Below are 24,328 nucleotides of genomic sequence, written 5' to 3' on the forward strand. Positions count from 1 at the left end.
GACTTCCGCTACGCACCAAAGTTGATATTTCGTGAGCTGTGAATTTCAGTTTGAGCAGATTCAGCGGAATAAATGAAAATTACATTACAATTGCAGTACAAATGATTGCCTCCAGCCAGAAACCTTTAAGATTAATTTCGTTTATCAGAGGAAATTATTAACAAAAGAAAAACACGCTGAAATAAAGTAGGCCTAACAGCACAAGCATTTACAAATGAAAAGTTCTCATCACCTTCAGCGCAATGGTGAGTAAACATTTTTATTTGTTGATGATCAGACGCTTTTTTCTTTCTTTTTTACATGTGCTGATGTGTGTTTAAGTTTATATATTTGCTTTCCCTTTTACTTAAAATTGAAGTAGGCCTTCATAAACAATAGACACTTAGAGCAAAGTGAAACAGGCAGTTTAGCATACAATGCAGTTAGGATTATAAAAGAACACAAAACAAAAGAGAAAAATTGTTACAGTAGGGCTGTTCGATAATTTTTTGGTCAATACTGATGATTATTGCTGGGCGATATGACCAAAGTCTTAAGCTATTTCACGATCGAGTAATTTTAAACACCAGTGAAATTTCACCATTATCGATACTTCAGGAAAAACTAATAGCCTACTAGGTTAACTAATGTAAGAAAAAGGCCTCAAAACAATCACAGAAGACAAGTAAAGAGTCAACAATACAATAAGAACAAAGAAACCATTACAAACAAAACGGACAAATAAATACAACAGAACGAAAATACAAGTTAAATAAACAGTGTTTTACATTGTCAGAAAGATGTAGCCTACTAATAGTTGTATTCAGATACGTAATATTCTACAAAAAATAATAATTATGAAATGTAAAATAACACTGCATATGATATGACACTGCATAGTCTTACTGTACACATTAAATATAGATGAATCCCTATTAAAGCTACTTAAGTTATTCAGTCAAGATCAGCGTGTGATTTGCCTTTATCATTTGTTGTTTGATTATCATTAATGACAGACTGCAGCAGGTTTATTAGGCTGCTGCCACTTTAAAAGCTAATGCACAAATCCAATATACTGTTACACGCACATTTTCTTCCTCAACTCTGTACGTTTACTTAAGACATAACCCACCGTGTTTACGTAAATACTCTCCAAAAAGGCATTTTTACTTTTTTGTGTGTGTGTTTGTGTACACGCGTTTAAGGTGCGTATCTGAAGCCCATTTTCTTATCTTTGTTTGTGCACACAGAAAGCCACTTGGGGAACAGCGGCATAATGTGCTTTTAATAACACTGTTTATTATCAAACACTTCCCGCAGTTTAGCAACAGTAGACTGCAGTTTACAATACTCGCGGATATGGCTGTTTTGGATGTTAAGTTTGGGTTAATTAGGGAGGAACGAAAGCGTTCTGTGAAGGAAAGGAAGGTGCCCTGGACTGAATGTGGCAGCGGCACAATAATTGTTTTACCTCGATTATGTTGTTTTCAGAATCGTTGGAAGCCAACATTGAAAATCAATTACAATTAATCGCACAGCCCTATATTACAGTATTAAATTTACAAGCATGTAAAAGCATATATTTTGTAAAAAATTTACAAGTATAAAATCATGAATCTGAACAATCATATCTTTTTACATTTGAAGTTTTACATATCCATAGATAGAGGCCTTTGTTTTGTATTAAAATATCAGAAATACACATTTGGTCCAATGTACAATTTTTTATTGTACAAACAAAGGGGTCTTTAAAGGGGACCTATTACCTATTATAAATGTGTGTGCATGTAAACTGGAGTTTATCTTTTTTTTTTTACTGCGTGCGAGGGAAAAACATCATTACATGGACTTACAAAAGCATCAAAATGGAAAGAATCAGTATTTAAACACTATTTCTCAGCAGTATAACCACAAACTTTTGTCGTGTTCTCACCATTTTTTTTATCGACTCCTTCCTGAACTATGCAGTTAATGTCTTAATGGAGAAAGTTGTATCATATCTGAAATGGAAGAGAGGTTTTAAAAAAAACGACCTGCACAAGTTATGCTTGCAATGGTGGTTTCGGGTCGATCAGATTGTTCTTCTTGACTCTCATTATCAGACGCAGGCTCGAACTGATACAGCAAAACTGACGCCATAGCGTAGTTACAGTAGTCTTTACAGTGCCTGTTCACAGCACCGGAAGCTAAAACACACCGGTTATGGTAAGGGGCATTATATTTGTGACACACGCTCCAAGTGGTAGACCAATCACAGCAGACTGGGCTTTCTGGAAGGCAGGTTAAAAAAAAAAAAAACTAAACTAAAAGAGAGCGTTCAGACTGAAGAAACAGGTGCCGTAACAATGTAAAATAAAAGAAAAATTAGTTTTTTGAACATTTAATCATGTAATTTTATTCTAGACCCCTAACCAAAATGATTAACCTGTAAATGAGCATAATAGGGGCCCTTTAGGAATATAAATTGAAATCAGGTGTATCTGGGTCTCGTAAAAGCCAGTTGGTGTAGGCAGTCCTTATATGGCACAGTCATCTTGAGGGGAGGGGCTAAAGGCGGAGCTCCGTAGGAGATCCAGACAGTTGACAAGGACGAGGGAGCCAGTGATGTGTCTCCAGCGCTTGGTGATGGGGTTCTTCATTTTGTCCAATCCGGTGTGAAGTTCCTGAATCACATCCCTGTAACTGTCCCCAATCTGGGCTGCCCATGTGACCAGGAAGTCATAGGCAGGTTTCCACATAGCCTTAGTGAGAGGAAAAATAAATAAATATTCATTTGAGTTTGACATGTAAACCTGCATGCACATGATATTCAGGGGTCTATACCCAATCTGTATACTCTCCATTAGAGTGAATGTGTGCAAATTCCCCAAGCCAGTGAAACAAAGAGTAAGAGGAAGCTAATAATCTCATAAATTGTTGGTAGAACATTTTGGTTCCTTTTCTGAGCTAGATGCAAACACTTTAATCAGGTTTCCTGTAATCGCTGCTCAAACCCAGTCCTGTCAGGACCACTATCGTCAAATACAAATAACAATTAGCATACAGTTTGGATTGGCGGTATGGTTCTGTTCTGGGCAAGATCACCCTGCACATCCATGCAGCCTAGCATGGATAAGCCGCCCTTAGGGTAAACAGAACAGAACCAACATGAATGTATTGCAGATAATCATTAATTAAAGATTTTATAGGTGCCGTTTACATGACACCATTTTCAACTAAAAACGTAAAACTTTTTATGCGTTTTGGCTGTTCGTTTACATGACAATGGCGTTTTGGGTGCCTGAAAACGCAAAGGGTTTCAAACAGGTTTCAAAGTGCAAGTTTTTGAAAACGGTCTCTGTGTAAACAGCAAAAACGTGAATCTCTGAAGACGATGACGTCATGCAAAAGCATATTACGTGTTTCATCACCATCTAATGGGCTGGCAGCAGAATACAGCGTTTTTGGTCGTTTTTCGCGGATCCCTGTGAATGGGGATTGTTTTTACAATGGTGTTGTCTGTACGCGGAAAACTGAAATGGAAAGCTTCTCCGTTTTAAGCACATCATTGTCGTGTAAATGTACCCTTAATGTACAACATAATTTGAGAATTTAGTCAGATTCAAAGGGGAATCAGAATGCCAATCCTGACTGGACGAGGAGCTGGAGGAGGGTAATTAGCTCCTGAGAAGCGCGATAGCTGTTGATAATACTGAAGGAGCTTATATAAGAATGCTGTGCTGGGCGTCGTATTCCTAATGGTAGACGTGGGTGCTATACTTGATTTTTATACTTTTCATATGTCAGCTACTGTCTCGCACCAATCTCACTAGCACATTGTTCTTTATCCATTTGTGACCATTTAGAATATTCAACATTCTATACACTGTAAAAAAAAAAGTTGCTGCCTTAATTTTTTTAAGTACAATCAGCTTTGAAGTAATTTCAACTTAAATTACATTAAACCAACTAATAAAAAAAATTAGTTGAATCTACTATAACTTGTATAATTAAAAAAGTAAAAAATTGCTTAACTTATTTTGATGAGTTAAAGCAATGTAAAACAAAAATTGTCTTAACTTATTGATAATATAATTTTTTTGCAGTGTACTTCAGATATACTTTTTTTCTTATCTTTGTGTTTACATAATCTATGTCTATGTTTTGTTTGCACAGTTGTCTGTAATGTCAATGTTCTACAATCTGAGCCACGTCCTTAGCATTTCAATGTGTTTTAAACACTGTGTAAACTGTGCAAACAAACTATGCAAACAAACTCCTTTTTACAATCCAATCTCATAAGAATATACAGTATATGCATTTTACAAGGTGGTGATTTGACATGAATTTGTACAATGTGATTTGTACGAAAACATATGATTTTAAAAAAACAAAACAAAACAAAAAACAGTAAGCATGAAGGCCCTTAGCACACCCCTAAGTCGTCAGCGGGGCGTAAACAGATTGGATTAAAACATTCGACTGAGATCATATGAATTAGCCACTAATTCTGCAAAATGTAAAATAGTTACAAATTGCCATGGGATGCGGGATATATATTTTGCCTCCCTATTTAATGTCACTCTGTAGGCTGAGAGTCTATCAGCACCAGCACAGAATAACAGAGCTTCCACATTCCAAAATCATCATTCATGACTTGTCATTAATCAAACATGCTCTTAAGTTAAATTCCTGGAGGAGTATAGCCTTGTCTTTTAGTTGATATATAGCCAGTCAGTTTTAAAAGAATATTTCACCCAAAAATGGACTCAACCTCATGTAAAGCTTAAAAGGGTGGTATAATGCCCCTTTATACAATATGAAAAATAAGTATCTGGGCCCGTATTCATAAAGATTCTAAGAATCCTCTAAGAAAACTCTTAATTTAGCTTAAAAACTTTTACGTAGGAGTCTTAGCTTAAAAGCGATTCGGGACCGATCTGAGAGCAACTCTGAGTAAGGAAAAGACAAAAACTTTCATCTTAGTAAGGAGGCGGGGTTGACCCCGTTGCTATGTATGACACAATCTTTTGAAGACTGTGATTGGTTGGTTGTCCAAGAAAAAAAAAAAAAGTGATTTTAAGTATAGGGTCTATTCTAAGCCTTCACTTTGAAATGACATGCATAATTTTTCCTATTTGACCGTTCTCACACACACACACACACACACACACACACACACACACACACACACACACACACACACACACACACACACACACACACACACACACACATTATATATGTGTAAATAAATCCTTTTTTTTTATTTACCATGCTGTTAATTTCCTATAAGGTATTTGATTGGAAAGAGAGGAACAATTTTTATCATTCTAAGCCAATTACACTAATTGCTGGCATGTCTATTTAAGTGGTGGTTTGAATGTTGGTTTTAATGTATCAAACATGGAATTTTCCCAGTTGTCAAATATCGTAATGTAGTGATTACTTTCATTTCTGGCGCTGTGGCATTTCTGTGCTGTGTCGGAGATGTTAGCGTGTCTCTAATAAGATCAGTCACAAACATGATCCCTGCACGATCTAATCTATAGCGTCTTATTAACGCACTGTTATTCATTGTCTGCAACGCATTTCTTCTCCCTCTTCGTCTTTCTGCCATGTTCTCCTCTGCTAAAGAAACTCTTAAGCCTCTTAAAAGTCCTCGTCCGTGCTCCTAACAATTTTGACCTTAAGACCTCTTTTAAGGGTTAAGATACTTTCTGAATTACTTTTTTCTTTACTAGGATTTTTTCTTTAATTTTAAGAGTAAACGGCCACATTTCTAAGAATTTTCTTAGAATTTTGTCACTAGGAGCTACTCTTTGCATTAAGATTCTTTATGAATACGGGCCCTGTTGTCCCCAGAGTGTGTATGTGAAGTTTTAGGTCAAAATACCCCACAGATAATTGTTTACAGCATGTAAAAGTTGTCCCTTTTTGAGGGTCAGTAAAAATGCATAGTTTCATGTGTGTCCCTTTAAATGCAAATGAGCTGCTGCTACCAGCACAGAGGGCGGAGCTTCAAGAGCTTGAGTGTATTAAAGTCCAACTGAAATCAAAATGGACCCTATTTACTTTGTTAGTGCATATTACTAGTCTTGTGGTGAACAATTAATCCGTGCAAGTTAAAACACAGAAAAAAATTTTTGGGCTTCGTAATCTTTAATCAAAATCTGAAAATGCCCCTCCCCTCTGCATTGGAGGACCATCCCTGATGACGTAGGTTTGACGGCTTGGTTTGGGAAACGCTTAACCACTCCCCTCAAATCGTTAGTCTGTAATGAGCGAGAGATGGAGAGGAGGAGCGCTAGAGTAAAACCCTGCCCTCTGTTCAATATTCCTTTTCACTGGGAAATACGTCACAGCACTGGAGAAAAGTCGTTTGCAACTTCCGGTTCACGCAGACTTTAACAGCTCCGATTACCTCACACAGACAAGCACTAAAATGTCAGAAACTGTTCTGCCTTTTATGTTGAAACTGGAGTCGGACAACGATGGAGAGACTCAAGAAGAAGTGAAAAAATGTAGAATGCAACAGGACATTTCTGAATGGTTAGTTGATGAATTTATGTTGCTGATGTGGAGTTAACTATCTTCAAACCTTTGATTAGCATATTCTGTCATGATAATATATAAAATCGCTCTTGTGGGAACTGTTGTAAGATGCTTACAGAGTGACATGCTATTGCATTTGTGTTACGTACTGTATTGCAGGTGAAAAGATGGATGCAGACTCACACATGTGCTGTACTTCAACAACTCTTCCTTTTCTCAACACTGCTTGCGTGTTCCCGGGGGTGGGGTTTATGTTAATTTTGGAGGAATGTTGTGTAGTCCCTACCAGCCGTTTGTATCAGTCCTTAAAAAACTATTTATTTAAAAGCAAATATCTACCTTTGCTTTGAACTTTGAGCGTTGTAACTTTGCAGATGTTGTTTATGCTCAAACATCAACATTACACACTAACTAAAGTAAATGATGGTGAGTAAATGATGACAGAATGTTCAGGTTTGGGTGCGTTGTGAGTTTGTTTTACCTCGCTGTCCAGTTGTCCTCTGTTGTCCCTGTGTGGAGCTTCATATGCTTCCATCTGCTGCCGGGACACTTTAACCAGTCTCTCAGCAAGCTCCCTCCAGCGTCCCGCAACCTCCACCGCTGTGGTCAACAGCACAAAGTCCATGACCAGCCGTGCCACCAGGCCCTGACAGTCCATCTTCAGAAGAGCCTGAAAGAAAGATTCAGAAATGCATACCAATTTTTTTTCTCTATTGGTATATATTGACATATAATGGAAATTTTATTGTGCAATTCTTTTGCAATTGTCTAACACTTGCTTAGAGTTATAATTTCATAAAGGTGTTATAGGGATCACTCAAAAATGTATATACTGTCATCATTTATTCACCCTCACGTTGTTCTAAACCTGTACGAGTTTTTTCTTCTGTGGAACACAAAATAAGTTATTTTGAAGAACTGTTTTTATTTATACAGTTACAGTCAGTGGGGTCCAAAACCACACAGGAACCCCTTTCCCTGTATGCCAAAAAAGAGAGATCTTTTTCAAAATATGTTCTTTTAGTCATACTGGTTTGGAACGACATGAGGGTAAATGATAACCAAAATGTAACTGTCCATCTAGATGCAATCTTTAGCAAAGGAATATCCTTTTTCTCAAACTGTACATTTTAATATTCTATGCCTAAACACTATTGTAACATTTAAAATGGTTTATTTTAGTTTTCATTGTTTTCAGTTACGAATTTTAATTGACCATTTATTGGTTATCAGCTTTAACATATAAAAAAATAATGGTAGGTAAGTATCGGCCATAATTTTATTACCAGTGCATCCCTTACAATGCATTACCCCAAGCTTAAAATATCATGCCCAAAATCGTAAATGACGTTGAATCTATATGCAAATATTTGACACAGTAAAATAGTTCAAATCAAACTGAAATTTATAGTTTAGTTTAAGTTTGTGTAATATTGTTTATCTGCTTTTATAATGTCACACCATGTCATCTGCTATTTAAAAAAGTGTTTTCTTTTTCCCCTAGTTGTTGCTAAATAAAGCCTGTTCTAATAATAACCTTCACCAAAAGTACACAGCAACAAAAACTACAAAACTGAGATAGTGTTAGTGGTTTTCTGAGCACCGCCTCAGAAGATCTGGACCAATCAAGAGCTCAAGTCATCATCCAGGGTCCTTTGATAAATGTGGCGATATGCAGGAAGCGACGTGCATGCTCCTGTGAGCACAATATAATGAGAGTGACTCCGGGCCCCTTGGACAAGGGAAATGTTAGGGTGGAATATCCGGCCGTTCTTTTGCCAAGTGTTCTGTCTTATTAACGTGACCTTCTTTTCTTCCTTAGAGTTTGTTCTGACATTTAAAAAACAGAATAAGGACTTATATTCCACTGTGCCTTTTGAATATATGACTTTCACTGATCTACAAAACTGTTATCTGGTGATGATGACATGTGACATTTATACTTTGTTAGTGCTTTTTTATACAATAAAGAAAAGAATCAGTCTTTCTACTAGTGCCATCAGTGAATGTAATTCAGCATTTGTCAAAAGTGCAGGTGTTCTTCATGCACTCAAATATGGTCTCACAACAGAAGCAAGTGTTTAAAAGTTACACGCCCTGAACCCACTAATCTCTGATTCCAGTTCCGTGTCTTGGAATGTTTGGAATGACAGGAAGTCTGCTCAGAGGGGGAGGAACACGGCGCTGATGCCCCAGAAGACCTGTTTGGTTCCAAACAGAGCAATGAGATAGCAGGAGTCTTGGATGCTTTCCATCTTATAAAAGATGTTAGTTCTACAAACACACAGGACGGTATGTTTTTGACTTGTACATTCAGTGAGTGCTAAAAGGAAGATACATTTTTGTGATCGGTACAATCTTCACTCCTCTCCTGTAGCACAAGCAGTGAATTTGCCACTCACTGTCTGGATGCAAGTGAAATAAAAAGCATATTGTGTGTGAAAGTATCACACTCTGTACACATTGATTGTGTGTATTAGCTAAAGAGAGATAAGGCCTTTCATGTGCACCTGTTTCCTGAGGTGTCTCACCTCTGACCCCTGTCACAGTCAGGAACTTATTAAGTAAACCCTCCAGAGACACAGTAGTAACAGAAAGACAAACAAAATCTGCTGCTCAGGATTTTTACTGTCACAGAATCCAGAACAAGATGTTAATTCCTCAGAAATGACAAAAATGTCAAGTAAACATAACTAGAAAACAGAATATCCAAATGTGTTATCATTTAAACAGTATATTGAGAAAATTATCCAGGGCAAATCGTTATTATAATGATTTTAATTCCTAATAATTTCACTGTTTTGCACACAAATATGCCAAAGCTGGTTTCTTTGTTTTGTTATTTTGTTCTCTCCTAAATTTCTCTTTATATGCTGGAATCCACACATAAAATAATAATAATAAAACAATAAAACAAACAATTAATGGCAGACAAGAGGCTTATAAATTGAGCTGCACAAAAAAAGAAAAGTACAAAATGTTTCAGTCCATTGGACTTTCCCATAAGTACTCTGAGCCTCTTATCTCCATGATTTATTTGTTTATTTTTTGGTGTGCAGATTCTTTCTTACTGATGATACATTGATTCAAAGTATAACCAGTGAACCTAGCTGGCTAAACTTTTTGAAAAAGTTTATTTTATATTAATATTCTGGAAAATGTAAACAGTTCCAAAAGAAGTGTTGTTAATTTGACCTATAAAAAGTCTGTAAATACACACATTGAGAATTGAGTAGCACATTGGAGTATTTTTACTCAGTAAAGTGAAATCAAGCTACATATAAAAAAAAATTGACAGGTATTGTTAGCATCATGATCTACCAGTTGACCTACTACAGGAATTGAATTATATTACACACAAAGCCTGTTTGAGCAAATCGAGATATTTTATCAGTGCAGAAATTCTTTAAATTCATATAACATAACACGTGAATTAGTTAGCATGCTCGTACATTTGCTAGCCTTGATTTAACACTGCATGTGCACTAGACAATGCAGCTTACATTAATAAGACAGCTGAACACACGGTTACTTGAATGCTTTCAGTACGTTTCTCTCTTAAATTCATCTTCTTTAACATCTGATTTTATGATATTACTCATACTTCATTATATTTCCTCTTGCCTGTCTCTTTTGATTTCCTGTTATATAAGCTGACCGCTCTGTCTTCTCTTTTCTGTTTATAAACTATTGTCAGAAATCTCTGACCATTTATACAGAACCACTCTTCTGCTGGAACAATAGGCTAAGGGAAATGGGAGGAGACCGTGGGGAATCAAAGACTCAAAGTTTAGAGACATTCACTCGTTCTTCTGAAGCATGTCTGTAAATTCATCTGACCCTGAATAAAGCCCAGACTGGAGAATATGCCACGAAAAAGTTTTACAACTGGAACTTTTACTGATTAAAAATGGAATTGCAAAGTTCTATAAAGCTGTTCAGTCAGAATGTCCATAGGTAACCCGAAAGACTAATTGACTACGGCTTCCCTTGGGAATTTCTAATGGGTTTCAAAATTCACATTTGACTGTGTAATTTATTTTGTAAAACAAAACAGTAAATTCTCTTTGTGTAATATTAACTGCAGACCTCATTTTATTCATAAATCAAAAAGCCAGAGGGAATTCAAGAGGGAATCCATTGCTCTAAAATGCAAATTCTTCTCTATTCAGAATATGCAAGTAGTTTATTAAAACGTGCAGAGAATTACAGTTGCATATCTGTTAGCAATATCTTGGCACTAGATTTGTAGGTGTGGAGGGATTGTGTAGTTTAAGGCGCCTCTCGGTCCATATTTGATGCTTCTGTGTAAATGTTAACAATAAGAAAGGAAACATCTGCACAACTAAGACTCTTCAACACGTTCACATCTTCCGCCATTTTCATTCACGGGTCTGTTGTCACGTTTGAGATGGTCACAGATGACCCTTCCTAATTTTAGGACATGAAGAACATTTCTATCTGACAGTATCTGCTAGCTTCACTTCAGTGATATCAAGCTCTTAAACTGACTTTGTCAAAGGGTCGTGCTATGTGACAATGTATATTGTCAATATAATTTTAATCTCACTACAAATGTGGTGTTTTGAGCAGATGCTGTTTCAGCTCATTGTTATTTCAGTTGAAACCCAGCATTAAAGGTTGTATCAGTGATTTCAGGCCCAAACATAAATGATCACATTCATCTTTCCTAACGATCCGCTAGCTGCCCGCCCCATAAGCAGGCCGTCAAAAAAACGCGTCTCTGTAGGCAGCCTAGGCTCTGAGATCTGCACACAAAAACAATTGGTTTCACCAACCACTCAAAACCAAAATAAATAGTGTTCCAACCAATCACCGACGGGGGGTGGGTGTTGTGAGGTTCACCCACCCCCTGTCAGTGATTGGTTGGAACACTATTTATTTTGGTTTTGAGTGGTTGGTGAAACCAATTGTTTTTGTGTGCAGATCTCAGAGCCTAAGCTGCCTACAGAGACGCGTTTTTTTGACGGCCTGCTTATGGGGCGGGCAGCTAGCGGATCGTTAGGAAAGATTAGATGAATGTGATCATTTATGTTTGGGCCTGAAATCACTGATACAACCTTTAACTAAACTTAAGCGTGTCTGCGCATGCCCTTTATATGATATGCGTGTTGATATCAGATACTGAAGATAATCTTTTTAAGTCTTGCACTTTTTAAGTTCATTTTTTTCATCTGGGTGGTTGTTTACTTTTACAGTTGCACATAAGTTGAAAGTTTTAAACCCCTATTTTGCTAAATAATTTTTAGGTGATTTGGTGTGTTTCTGACTTTTCAAAATTGGTTTGAGTAATTGAATCACACACACACACACACAAAATTGCATACATTATCGCAGCAACGTTAAAGGAAAAAGTGTGTAATTTCTGACAGTGTTTACACTTTTCAGGAAGTCAACCTACAGATATTTAACACATTGACCTTGAATATTTAACATTAAAATGGTTTCATTCTGTGCTGCTTTGTCAGAATAAGCACTGGAATTTTCATTGAAGCTCATATGAAATGAAATATTTGAGCAAAACACGGCATTAATGAGAAGGCCACTGGTGGACTGTTGTAGGCAAGGCAAGTCCTTCTTACATGTGCATTTTTATATTGATATATTTAGAGGTTTAATCACAATTGCTTTTTTTATTTCATATTGAAATATGTGTATTAAAATATTTTTATTTAGAGAGTCTTCAGTGAACTCTTCCTGACATAGAGAGGTTTGCTTTAGGTAATTACTGCAGATTGACTGATGCATTATAGAGCAGATTTATATTTAAAAGTGTGTTTGTAATACAAGCTAAAATGCAACTTGATATTTCCTTAGGAAACATCCTGCTTCAGGTTCCTGTTGACATAAGTTTTCACATCAAGCTTTATTGACACAGTTATACGAAGAGTGCTCTGAGTATGTTATGAAATATTTATTTGACTGGCTCTGGTATGAACTACAGAAATGATCTATAATTCATAGTTTAATTAATACAAATCTATTCATTTGCAAAACCGAAAAGTGTAGAATAAATCCTTCAATCACATCTGCGAGGTCGACTGTATGCTGCTTCATCGTTTTTATCATTTTCAGTAATGACATTTTTCGATTTCAGGCTGGATCTATTGCTATCATAGTTGACTTTCAGACTTTTGACTTGTTAACTTTCAAAAACGTCACTCTTCTCCCGATTCTCTTTGCAGTTGCTAATCTTATAAATAATAAATGAATTAATGTATGAGTAAAGAAAAAATAAATTGATAATTTTATTTATTTATTTTGAACATAATTTATATCATTTTATACAATTATTATGTTTAGTTTCTACAAAGGTGCTCTCAGTACACACTCAAGTTTAACTGAAAGATCTACATCCATATCAATGCTTACCTTCATGAGTTCCTTCTGGAAAGACTTCCTCTCCTTGCCCTCAGCTGCGTTGCAGTCTTCCTTAAGCTTTTCGAGAACACAAGCCACTTTTTCAGGCTCACTGTCCGGCTCTGTCCGACAGAAATGTGCCAGAGGCAGATTGACGTAGCCCAAAGCATCAGCAAATGCTCTCCAACTCGCCACGTTCTCCATCAATATCGTTCGCACTGATGCGTAGATGTATGTCAGGCACATGCAGGGCTTCAGGATCTGTTCTAAAAAAACTGTAGTCATAAGATCAGGCCCTTTGAAATGAACAGGTTTCACTTTTCCCATGATTAGAATGTTTTTTGCATGCACCAACCCAATTCTTCCATGGTAATATCCGATGTACCACTCTTTGGTCCATAGATGTCCTTTAAATTTTATTTTTTCCTCGCTCAAAAGAGCCATCACATCTCCTTTAAGATACTCTAGCAAATACAGGCTTTTGGACTGTCTTATAACAGTTTTTAGCAACTTAGCAAATTTCATGTTTTTGACTAGTCTGTCCTGAAACACAGGGTACTTTGTGGTCACTGCAAGAGGAGACAGTACAATTTTGTTCACTTCCTTTTTCTTTAGGAAGCGCCTTTGAGCGGAGCTTGTGCTTGTTTTTGGTGGTGGGGTTGGGGTCTGAACGCAAAACTGGGCCAGGATACAGTCCTTATCATCCTTGACTTGAATTCGCAAAGTAAAATCTAAAATGTCAGTAGAATCCCGGGCTGCAATCATGTAGACGAGACGGGCAACTTTGCCGAGTTTGATCTGGAATCCCCTCACTGTTCTTGCCTGTTCATTGGCTTTTACTTCAAAATTAGACATGTTCGAATACACGCCAACTTGAAGGTCTTGAGGTTTTGTTAGTACAAACTGATGCTTTCCCCAGAGCTGGAGGACGACAGGTGGAGTAGAGTGGGAGTACTTTTTTACGTCGCTCACTAGCAACGTCTTCGGGGCGCAGTCGTGCCCAAAAATGGCCACCACTGTCTTGAAGGATGGGTGGATGTGTTTTGGCCCGTATACCCCAAGAGTGACCTTTTTTACGACATGTTCCCACACCGTGTTGTATGGGGCCACAGTTTGTGCTTGAGCAACCACAGAGACATACATGCAAGGTTCTAAATTGTCCAGAGTCACTTGAACTGTGTCTCCATACATGTATACATGTGGAATCGAGACATATGGGCCTTCTTTGAAGTCGCTTCTTACGCACACCACCTCTGTGGTTTTGCGGCTCTCTATCTTCACTACAACAGACACCTTCATCTCTAAAGTGACTGGGGTCTTGGTTTCCATGTTACTGAGTTTTACTTCTACCACTGGACTTACAGTAGTACATCTATCATTGTTGAGCTCCAATGGTGGGTCCAGGAGGGCCTTCAGCGATATCTGTTGAGTCTCACCAGGTGCAACATGGCCCTCAGGGATATGTATGCTGATACTGGAATCTGGTAGCTGCACGGCACCGCCTGCACTGTCCAGATTGCACACAATGTTGGTCTCTATTGGCTGGGTTTGCCCCCAACCTGGGTTTTGTCCAATGGAGTCCAGGTCGTGGCAGGATCGCGTAAGTTTACGATGATTTAGCCATGCCGTTTTGAAATCCTCTCTACTCTGATAATGCTCAGGTTTAGGTGACTTCATGCCACCAAAAAAACTCAAGGAACCTTGATTCCCATCAGACAAGGACTGTAGGACAGACAGCTCTGACATGCTGTAGCAGCGCTTGCTCCTAAAAAACGAATTGTTTCGGCGAAGATTTGGACCGATCCCTGAGCTGGGAAAGAGCCCACTTTCAAAGCCACTAATGTTAACAGTGCTGCTGGTGTTTGAGATGGGAAGTGAGAGATCATCAAAACACAAAGCATTTACTGAATTATGCTTACTGTTTTGGTCAGAGGAGCCTTGCACCGTGCCATTTAGGAAAGGGTTAGTTGACATCCGTTTATTAACAAAAGGATTTTCATTTCTAGATTCTGTGGTTTTGGAGGACCCCGGCCACTCCCCTGAGATGTCCATTTCTTTCACTTCCTCAGAAATGTCACCTAGGCTGTCAATCATACCACTATCACTGAACGAGGAGTCTCGATAATTGATTGGGTGGACATAGGCTGCTGGGATGTATCCCATTTCTTTACTGTTGTGTGCATACCACCACTCTCCCCCCGATGTGTCTATAACATAAAGACAGTCTCCCTTTGAGAATTTAAGAGTGGTAAAGCTGGACGGACAGTAATCCTTAATGGCAATGACTTCCTTGACTGCTCCAAATGAGGTAACATCCAGTCGTAAGGCGCTAGGAGAAGGCGCTGGAAAAAAGAAAAAGAAATGGTGCATGAGATTAAACATAAAAGTTAACAATACGTTGATTTCAAGGTAAGAATAAGAAAATAAACCTTTGACACCTGTAAGGGTGGCCTCTGACACTCCTTCACTGTGATCGATAAGTGCGCCCTCAGATCTGCAGCGAGGGAGCACAGTGTTGTTGTTCGCTGATCGAATGCGATGGGCAGCCATGGTGAGTATCGAACTCCACCTCTTGTCTCAAATTTTTTTCAGTTTCAGATTGAGAGATCAATGGCCTTCCATAATATCTGTTACAAAGCAATATAATGGCATTATGAGATTTTTTCTTTAAGGAAATTTGATGTTATTCGCACAATAACACCACCAGAGATAAACTAGGAATTCAAGAAAATTAAGAATTTCATAAGAATGTTATGTGCAATTCTTAAAAAAATCTTTATTTCTCAAATATTTTCTAAAGAATAATGATTTTCTTATATTGATTGTGTGACAGTTCTTTTCTTACAGTTCTTTTCTGATTAAGAAGTGCAATCAGAAAAAAAAAAATCTTTAAAGAGAAATATATATATATATATATATATATATATATATATATATATATATATATATATATATATATATATATTTTTTTTTTTTTTTACGCTGTTAACTGTGATTTCTTCAATGTATTTAATTAGTCATTGTAGAGAAAATCCTACAACTATTTTCATATTGGTCTATCAGACTTGTGTGTATATATACTGTATATGGGACATTTCAGACGTTTCATTTCCTTGTTCCATTTATCATCCTAAACCTAAGAGATGCCACACTTTGCTACTACATGTCTTGAAGATAAGGCTAATATGGGCAGAAATATTTGTTCTTGTCCAGACATGTCTACCTTATTCATGACATCCTCCTGAAAACAAACTGAGAATAAAAAGCCCTGTTCTCTATGAAAGTTCACACAGTCAATTGCTTCTATATCCTGAAATCAAAGGAACAAAATGTATTTCCTTTTTTATTTTATTATACTTTTATTTTTGTGCAATGACTTATGTTGTCAAATGATTGCTTAAAATATTGCGCAAAGTGATTTAATTATTCATAAATAAATAGAAGTTCCATCTGAGCTGCTTTAAGTGCACAATCTGCAAGCGTAAGGATCAAACAACGCTTGCTTTTAGTAATCAAAAGTAGGATAGTGTTTGAGTGGAATTCGGCATCCTCTTAAGTCTGATCATGAACTATAAAGGCTCTCCAGCTGTACACATCAGTGGTTTCCATGGCTACCACCTTGGGGAAGAAAGCACACACAGTGAAGCGCCTTTAGAGAAAATGCCCAGCTGTAGGCTACTAGGAATGTCTCACACACATCAGTCTGACATATTATGAAATTACTAACTGTTTTGCACTCCATCAGATTATCACTCTAACAAAGCAATCACTATGTGCAATGCTGTTGGCTGGACTCAATATGTTTCAATATGTTTAAAACTAGAAGGTCTCCATAAAGCCTCACCGTTAGTGAAAGCAAATTCACTCAGTGAAGGTTAGTTTTGTATAAATTCAAATGGCAATGCTACAAAGTAAGACCATTCGTAAATAGATCAAATAAGCAGCAAATTAAGTATCAGCAAATGGAGAGCAGCTGTGTTAAGTTGAATATTGTATGAGATGACTACAAATTTATCTGTGGTAAACTGCTTATTTAGAGATTAGTTTCTTTAGAATTGGGTCAAAATGTTCCTGAAAACGTGTGTGTGTGTGTGTGTGTGTGTGTGTGTGTGTGTGTGTGTGTGTTTAGGATCTGTTCTGTGAAAGACTGTTTGATTGTTCCACCTTTTGTTTCAGAAAAACAGAGGAAATGCCTGTGAAATAAAGATGTGCTGCATTTCCCAAAACTTACATTGTACAACTTTATCATATTTTAGCGAGTCAACATGGTAGGACATACCAGTCATACCCAATTTAACTATCTCTGTGCTTGTTGAACTAATTGTTACTGTCATGGACATTTATATCATTGTCTTTTTTTTTCCAAACTGAACTTGTTTTACAAGCCTGCAGAGTTTTGAAGCATGCATGGCCACTGCTTTTGGTGACATTGCAATAACAATCTAGTTCTAGTTCTAGTTCTATTATTTCCAACTATTTCTCCTCTGTGTTCCTTGTACAGGGCAATATTTAAACATGAATTTGTAATCTACTGTGAAGATTAAATGAATAAAAAATTTGTTTGACAATACATTCCAGGCAGAGATCAAAACAGTGTTCAAACCAGTGTCTGAACTATGTTTAATGTTTCCATTTATCTCAATATAGGCTACAGATAACTTTTGAGGAGAAATGGGTAGAAAATCATGTTCAGACTGTTAAATTAAACATTAATGCTGCAGAGAAAGTATATATTATTTAAGAGGAGCTTCTAGTTTGACATGAGAGGATTCCTGAAGGTTTGAGTTCTAATAGCCTACTAATCAAATTTGCATCCGATACAGTTACAGGCAAAAGATATGGCGCAAAAGAAAATGTTCTGACATTTTCCAGGTTTTTAGAACTACATGCAAGTTTAAACTTTCAAACAGTAAGTTCAGATTCTTTATGTAAGATAAAAGACGGTTGGTGGGTGTATCTCAGACAAGTTGAGACGGATTGTGAAATCTCAACGAACGAGGACATTCAGTAGACCTACACACTTACACGGGCTCCACTTTAATCCACTTTAGTGTCTATCACGACGAAAACAAAAATCATAAACTCGATTTAAACTGAGTTGTCAGAAACCGCAGCTGTAAATTCAGCTAGGAAAGTTGTAACTCAATTGTATTGGCGGAAAAAGCAATGCAACACTAATCTGTGAAACCCCGATGAAGAAATAAAGGCAAAATATATATGAATTATAGCCTACTTACTTTATTGCAGATGCAGTCCAGTCTCTTGAGTGTGTGGACCGTTATGTGAGGCTGTCGTGAGCGCGCGTCTCAATCCCAAACTGTTTTAGTGGAGAAGCCGCGTGACGTCATTAGCCAGGAGGAGTCCCTCTGTTGTGCCTAATTTCGACTCCCTGACAAATTATTACCCCCCTTGTTTAAGCCGCTAAATGATTGCCTAACCCTAACCCCACCTCCATACCTAATCCTAAACCTACCTATACTGGGGACTTGGAGGTGTATCCTAATCTGGCTTTGGCGGGGGTCCGAATTTGGCACTATAGGCTTCACCTGAAAAACATATAAAACCCTTTACACTTTAACTGCCATACAGTTTTTTAACTGATACAAGTTTTATTGAGCTAAGGTAGCCTATATGCCTTATTAGCCTAGGCCTACTCCATATTGTAAATTTAAATGTTTTATTGTAGTTTGATGTGCTTTAGGCTATTAAGTTCCATTTATTGGATTAAATTACACTGAAAATCTTGCTCATTAGATAATTAATCTGATTTGATTTTAAGAAAGCCTCATGTAGCCTAGTGCCATAGATACATTTCCACCTCATTTCTAATAAACTGTGAGTCACAAAAAAAGTTGCGACATCGAAATTACATCTAATCAGCTCATCAAGTTCAACCCTTTTTGGGAATGTGTCTAAATAATACATGTCTGGCATCACCTGGTGGACATGTAGCATATAGCAAAGCGGTTTGTGCCTCACTGTTAGACTTTTCTGTAATTTCTACAGTTATTTACTTTAAATCCCCCAGTATTATACTGCTATTTCTCTTTACAGTAAATAACTGTGATTCCAATTGCATCATGGGAATTTTCTGTGACGTCTAACACCACATACAGAGACTTACTGTATTTTTTTAATTTGCTGTATACTACTGTATTTGACGTAACTGCCTCTCTGGCTGGCACCATTCCACCGTGCTTTTTATTTCCTAATTTTTGCCTTACACCACGTGTCTACAACGCTATAATAGCCAGAGGCTGTCTATATTGGACACATTGAAGCGACCGGACCTTTAAATGCAAACCTGTTTATCCCTTGTAAGAACTAGTGCGAGCGCTTGGACTCGTATCGGACTACGTCTGAAATATAACGGCCGCGGCGCATCACTACACTGTCTGGGATTTGTCGTGTCGCGTCAGACAGACATCCAGTGTAGGTAATGGGGTCTGTCTTTTGTTGGATCGCGACGTTCGTGTCTGGCCCGGGGAAGAGACGGAATTCACTTCACCGAGAGAGAGAGATCAGCAAGCAAGGTAAAAAAAACAAAAAACAAAAAACATTCTGTGTATGTTGACAGGATTGTGCCCAGTTTAACGTATGTTATAACGTTAACGTTAGCCTAACGTTACTCGTCGTCAACATGGCGGTAACGAACTTTACCATGGTAAACTGAGCTAACGTTTCATTTTACACACTTTGTTAGATTATTGAATTGTCGAGTTAAAATATGCCAACGAGCAACGCGTTTACATTAACAATAAATGTGAATAAACTAATGTGAAATTCTGTTTATATCTTAATGTTGGCCTACTGATGAGAACCTTTATAGTTTTAGCATTAGTTTGCAAACTATACCATATTATAGTTTTTTTTATTTTTTATGGAATTTAATATTTACTTCCATTTTTGTGTTTAAAGGCAACTGCAACAAAGCGCCAATTCGCGCCAGTGACTTAGCAAGATTCCAGAGGTAGGCCAGCCCATTTGTGATATATTTTGAAAAGTTTGCTGAAATGATTAGCATACACTATGTGAAAATTGCTTTTGAGCCACTGGTGCAGACTAGGTAGCTAACAATATCTTATAAAATCTCTATAAAATTGGCTAACTTTATATCAAATAAGTGACCTTTGCATTATGTCTAACTTTATTACACAGCAAATGAACCAATCAGAAGATGGACCATTGTCTTTGTTCAGTCTCACCAGATTAAATGTATCCAGGTAAGCACTGCAGTAAAACTCTCACTAAGACCAAATCTAGCATTCTAAACTTAAGTTTATATTTTTGCATTATTTTTATATTTTATTAGCCAGCGACTCTACCATTGCAGTTCCACCTGACTAGGAAGGTCCTAATATCAGTGCACAGGTGGGTTAACTACTGTAGGAAGGAGAACGATCATCACACAGTGATTTCTTGCATGTATCTTACTGTGTATTTGTCTCAAACAGGTACTCCTTCACTGCAGACAAGCTGAAATGGGCTAAAATTATCTATTTCAGTCGTTCAACTTCTTTCTATGCATCTCAGCATTTTTGGACAGAATTTAGGATTTGTAAGTATTAAAATTTAATCTGGCATAATTTAATTTAGTTCTTTTGTATGCTATTTATTGACAAAAGCTGTTTACAAATATATATTCTTAAGTTTTTGTGAAAATAATAATAAAAATTAACAAAAAAGGAGGTTAAAAATAATGTGACACTAATATTCTCTCTCTCTCTCTCTCTCTCTCTCTCTCTCTCTCACATATAGTTTTGGAACCGGGATCTCCTCTGAAGGACTGAGTACATTAGTGTTTGTGGGCACGCATGCAGACCAGGGAACACTCTGATGTTGTCAATCAAGTTCTGAACAGGAACCAATCTTTGGAGAAGTTCATTTATTCACAAAGGTGGACAAAAACATTGTGTTGGCTTTTTAAAGATTATTTTGATGATGACTTTTACTCCTATGCTGTAGAAAAGATGGAGTAGACAGTCAGACATTGATAATAATAATAAATGTTTCTTGAGCATCAAAGAGACTTCTTTCAAAAACATTACGCCACTTAAATACTTCTTTTGGCCACCAGTGTACATGAATCCAACACATTTTTGGAAATAAGTGAAATTATTTTTAAGGTGGGGTTATGTGTCTTGTATTGTGAAAAGAACTGTGTTTTGTCCTGTTTTGGACATTTCCTTTTTGAATGCTTAAAAATGTATTTATATTCTGCAGTTTTATGAATGTAATGGTTGATATTTCATTATAATACTTGTATAAGCTAAACAACCAATGACTCTACATTCATTTAGTCAAATGCTAATGTTTTGTTTATGATTTTATGTATGTTTTCAAAAATGTTTGCAGTGAAGGACAGCACATAATGTGTTAATTTAACACGTTTACACATCTTTGTGCTAACCTCTCTGACATATTTACTTTGTTAAAATCATTAACACAATGAATGAGTTAAAATTAACACAAAAATTTTTGTCTTTAAACTTACCCATTAATGTGTAAAAATTTCACACATCATTTCCAGCATTGGCATGTTTATTTTGTGATATATATGAAATGTTTTAAATAAAAAAAATGGTATTTTGTGATAACTTTGTCTAATTGGTTTGTATGAAAGTAGTACTTATGTAGGATAAAAATAAAATTAATCATATATCAAAATTATCAAATCTAATTTATATTTAGTACAAATAAAAATAATTACAGTAGTGTACTGATTAGCTTAGTTTTTACAGTAATGCACTGTACTGATTAGCTTCATTTTTACAGTAATGCACTGTATTACACAAAACTGAAATACGGTTTGGTACTGTAACTCTTAATTACAGTAACTTACTGGCAACAGTGTTGCCAGTAAGTTACTGTAAAAAACCCTTGAAAAGTCTAACAGTGCTTGTAGTCTTCTTTCTGTAACCTGTAACCTAAATTTGTTTAAAATTTACACTGGATACAGTTAGAGAACGTAGATCTCAATTTCCACAGTTCAATATGTTATGTCAGTTTAACAAGTCAGAAAAGAGCTGTGGTGATGTCATTATACACTCCCATCTCCCTTTTGAGCTCACATAAGAAGTGGCATGTGATTTTCAGCAACATTGTAGATTTTATGACCAACAAAATATTTTCAGGAAAGAAACATTTTTATCAAGATACAATTTTTTTTCTAGCAATCATATTGTTGTACCATTATTTGACTTCCATCCTGTGTGTGTGTGTGTGTGTGTGTGTGTGTGTGTGTGTGTGTGTGTGTGTGTGTGTGTGTGTGTGTGTGTGTGTGTGTTTACGTGAAACCAAAATTCACATAAAAATAGGTGGATGGATACAGCTAGTGACTGAAACCTTGTGTCAGGAATACAGTACACACACACAAGGCAGTTGTTTTTGTGATAAATGTTTAAATCATTTACTTTATTAAAAAAAATTATATTCTTTGTTCTTCAGTGAAGTTCATGCACAAATTTAATGTGGATCTTATTTCAGCAAATTACCTCTCATTGCTATCCCCAGCTAGTGTTATAATTCACCCCAGAAGTGGGGTAGGTTGTAACAACCAAACTCTTTGTATTTGACATTACTCACATAATCTGTGATTGTACACATCCAAGTGTGTTTTATATTTGTAGTAGACAAATGTGGCTACCATGTATCAAAGTTTGAGAGATCTACAACAAACAACCACTGAGTTACTGATGCTCAAAGAAAAAGTGTTAATTCCATCCCCCGTCTTCCCCTTATGGAATAAATTCCCTCCTTGATAAAGTACATCATACTAGTTTTTTATAAAGTAGGATTTTATACAATTTTATAAAATGCATGTTTCCCCTATTTTAAACAGGCTTCTTGTTAATAGCAATCTTTTTTCTTCATTCCTTGTAGTTTGTAACTTGCCAGTTGAATGCTAAGCTCAAGGAATATGTTGTATCTCTTAATTTTTTACTTAAATCCAGTTAAGCTCCCATTCCCATTCATTAGATAATATCATGTTCACTTGTCCTCAATGTAACAGATTAATTTCTTAACTACACTTCTAATTTCTACTAATAACTACTAATTTCTCACTTCTGTGAATTTATTTGATCCATATCAGTCATGATTGGCATCATGCCTTTATAGTTTGGCTTTTTTCCCCCCTCGGTATTGTAAGTGTAGGCCTATCGATTGCAATAAAGCTGAGACTGTTGTTTCTGTTCTCAGACAAGATTTTCTTCTATGGATGTGTTTATCTCTGTGTATGCTGTATGGTGGGCCCTAGTCACCAAAACCAGAGCAGTGTAGTCCTGCTTCCAGAGACCCACTGTTACGACCCCTTGGCTCAAGGAGTAGCAACATGAATGGGGAGGCCAAACACGTAATCAAATTTGAAACAACAAGTATTTAATCAAGGAAACAGACATAACTACATTAAACAAAAAGTCAAATATAAAGATGCAAAAACCAACAACATCAAGCCTTGGACTAGAGAGTGTGAGAAAGTCAGCATGTCCACCAAGCAGCGAGACCAGCAGAGACCTCCCGAGGGTGAGAAAGCCCGCATCTTATAAGCAGCATGGTTAATCACAACCAATTCTCCACACCTGCGACACAGCAATTAACCTGGAGACACAAAAAGTGTTACCTAGAGACACCTGCTGGACAAAATAAAGTACCACAGCCCCTTGGATCGTCACACCCACCTAAAGGCTTCAGGATTGTGGATCTGTACCCTAGCTATCAGCTATGAAGAATTTATAGTTGCACAGATAGGGCACAACCACTAGATGTCATCCAAAACCAGCTGATAGGAAGTTTTTGCTTTTGTTTTTGTTAGAAAACTCTAAAATTATTATAAAATCATAGTAGTGTTATTGAACAGCCTTTTACATTATCGTTATTAGAAGGGCAATTTAATTAATGGTATTAACATATGGGTATCAAAGGTTATGTTCACACTGCAAGCCTTAGTGCTCAATTGCGATTAGGCTACTGCTCACATCTGATTATTATTTTATTTTTTTTGTATCGTTTTAAATGTGGCCTCAAATCTTGGTCCTGGACTGACCCGTATGCGCAAAATAATTATTAAAAGATGTCACAGCACGCTGTCATACAGAAACACGGAGAAGCTGAACATATTCAACTGTCATTTTCAGTGTGACATATCAAAGTGCCACCAACATACAAGTGATAACTCAGAATATAGACTTTCTTTTGTGTTTTTTCCCTACTGCTAGATAAACAACTTCCTCTTACATTTCCCTTTAACCTAAAAAAAAAAAAAAAAAAAAAAAAAAAAAGATTCCAGATACCTTTTTAACATATCTTATGAAAACAGTGAAAATATGAATAGAACAACATCTCAGCGCATGCTATTTCCTCAACAGGAGCAATCAACAACAATAAAAAGCAGTCTGATTTGTGTCTGTGGTCTTATTTGTGGAGCCATCACACC

At 36.7% G+C, this 24,328-nt stretch overlaps 1 protein-coding gene and 1 long non-coding RNA gene across 3 annotated transcripts; one reads left to right on the plus strand and one right to left on the minus strand.

Annotated features, from left to right (window-relative positions):
- Positions 1 to 243: 243 nt before the first annotated feature.
- sh3bp4 (SH3-domain binding protein 4) lies at positions 244 to 18,284 on the minus strand. The gene is made up of 5 exons (XM_082175316.1): positions 18,132 to 18,284; positions 15,333 to 15,521; positions 12,907 to 15,236; positions 6,995 to 7,183; positions 244 to 2,720 (listed from the first exon to the last, which is right to left on the minus strand). The coding sequence occupies exons 2-5, from the start codon at positions 15,442 to 15,444 to the stop codon at positions 2,496 to 2,498; spliced, it is 2,856 nt and encodes a 951-aa protein (XP_082031442.1). The 5' UTR covers positions 15,445 to 15,521; positions 18,132 to 18,284; the 3' UTR covers positions 244 to 2,495.
- A 602-nt stretch (positions 18,285 to 18,886) lies between these two features.
- Positions 18,887 to 21,349, plus strand: LOC309503911. 2 transcript variants are annotated; one of them, XR_014207932.1, is made up of 6 exons: positions 18,887 to 19,427; positions 19,813 to 19,864; positions 20,053 to 20,117; positions 20,207 to 20,265; positions 20,349 to 20,452; positions 20,653 to 21,349. It is a non-coding gene; the product is annotated as an uncharacterized lncRNA (long non-coding RNA). The 2 variants fall into 2 exon arrangements; XR_014207933.1 differs by lacking the exon at positions 18,887 to 19,427 and having other exon boundaries at positions 19,775 to 19,864.
- Positions 21,350 to 24,328: the final 2,979 nt, after the last annotated feature.

This window comes from Leuciscus leuciscus (assembly GCF_965113295.1).
Source record: "Leuciscus leuciscus genome assembly, chromosome: 7".
Lineage (NCBI taxonomy): Eukaryota > Metazoa > Chordata > Actinopteri > Cypriniformes > Leuciscidae > Leuciscus > Leuciscus leuciscus.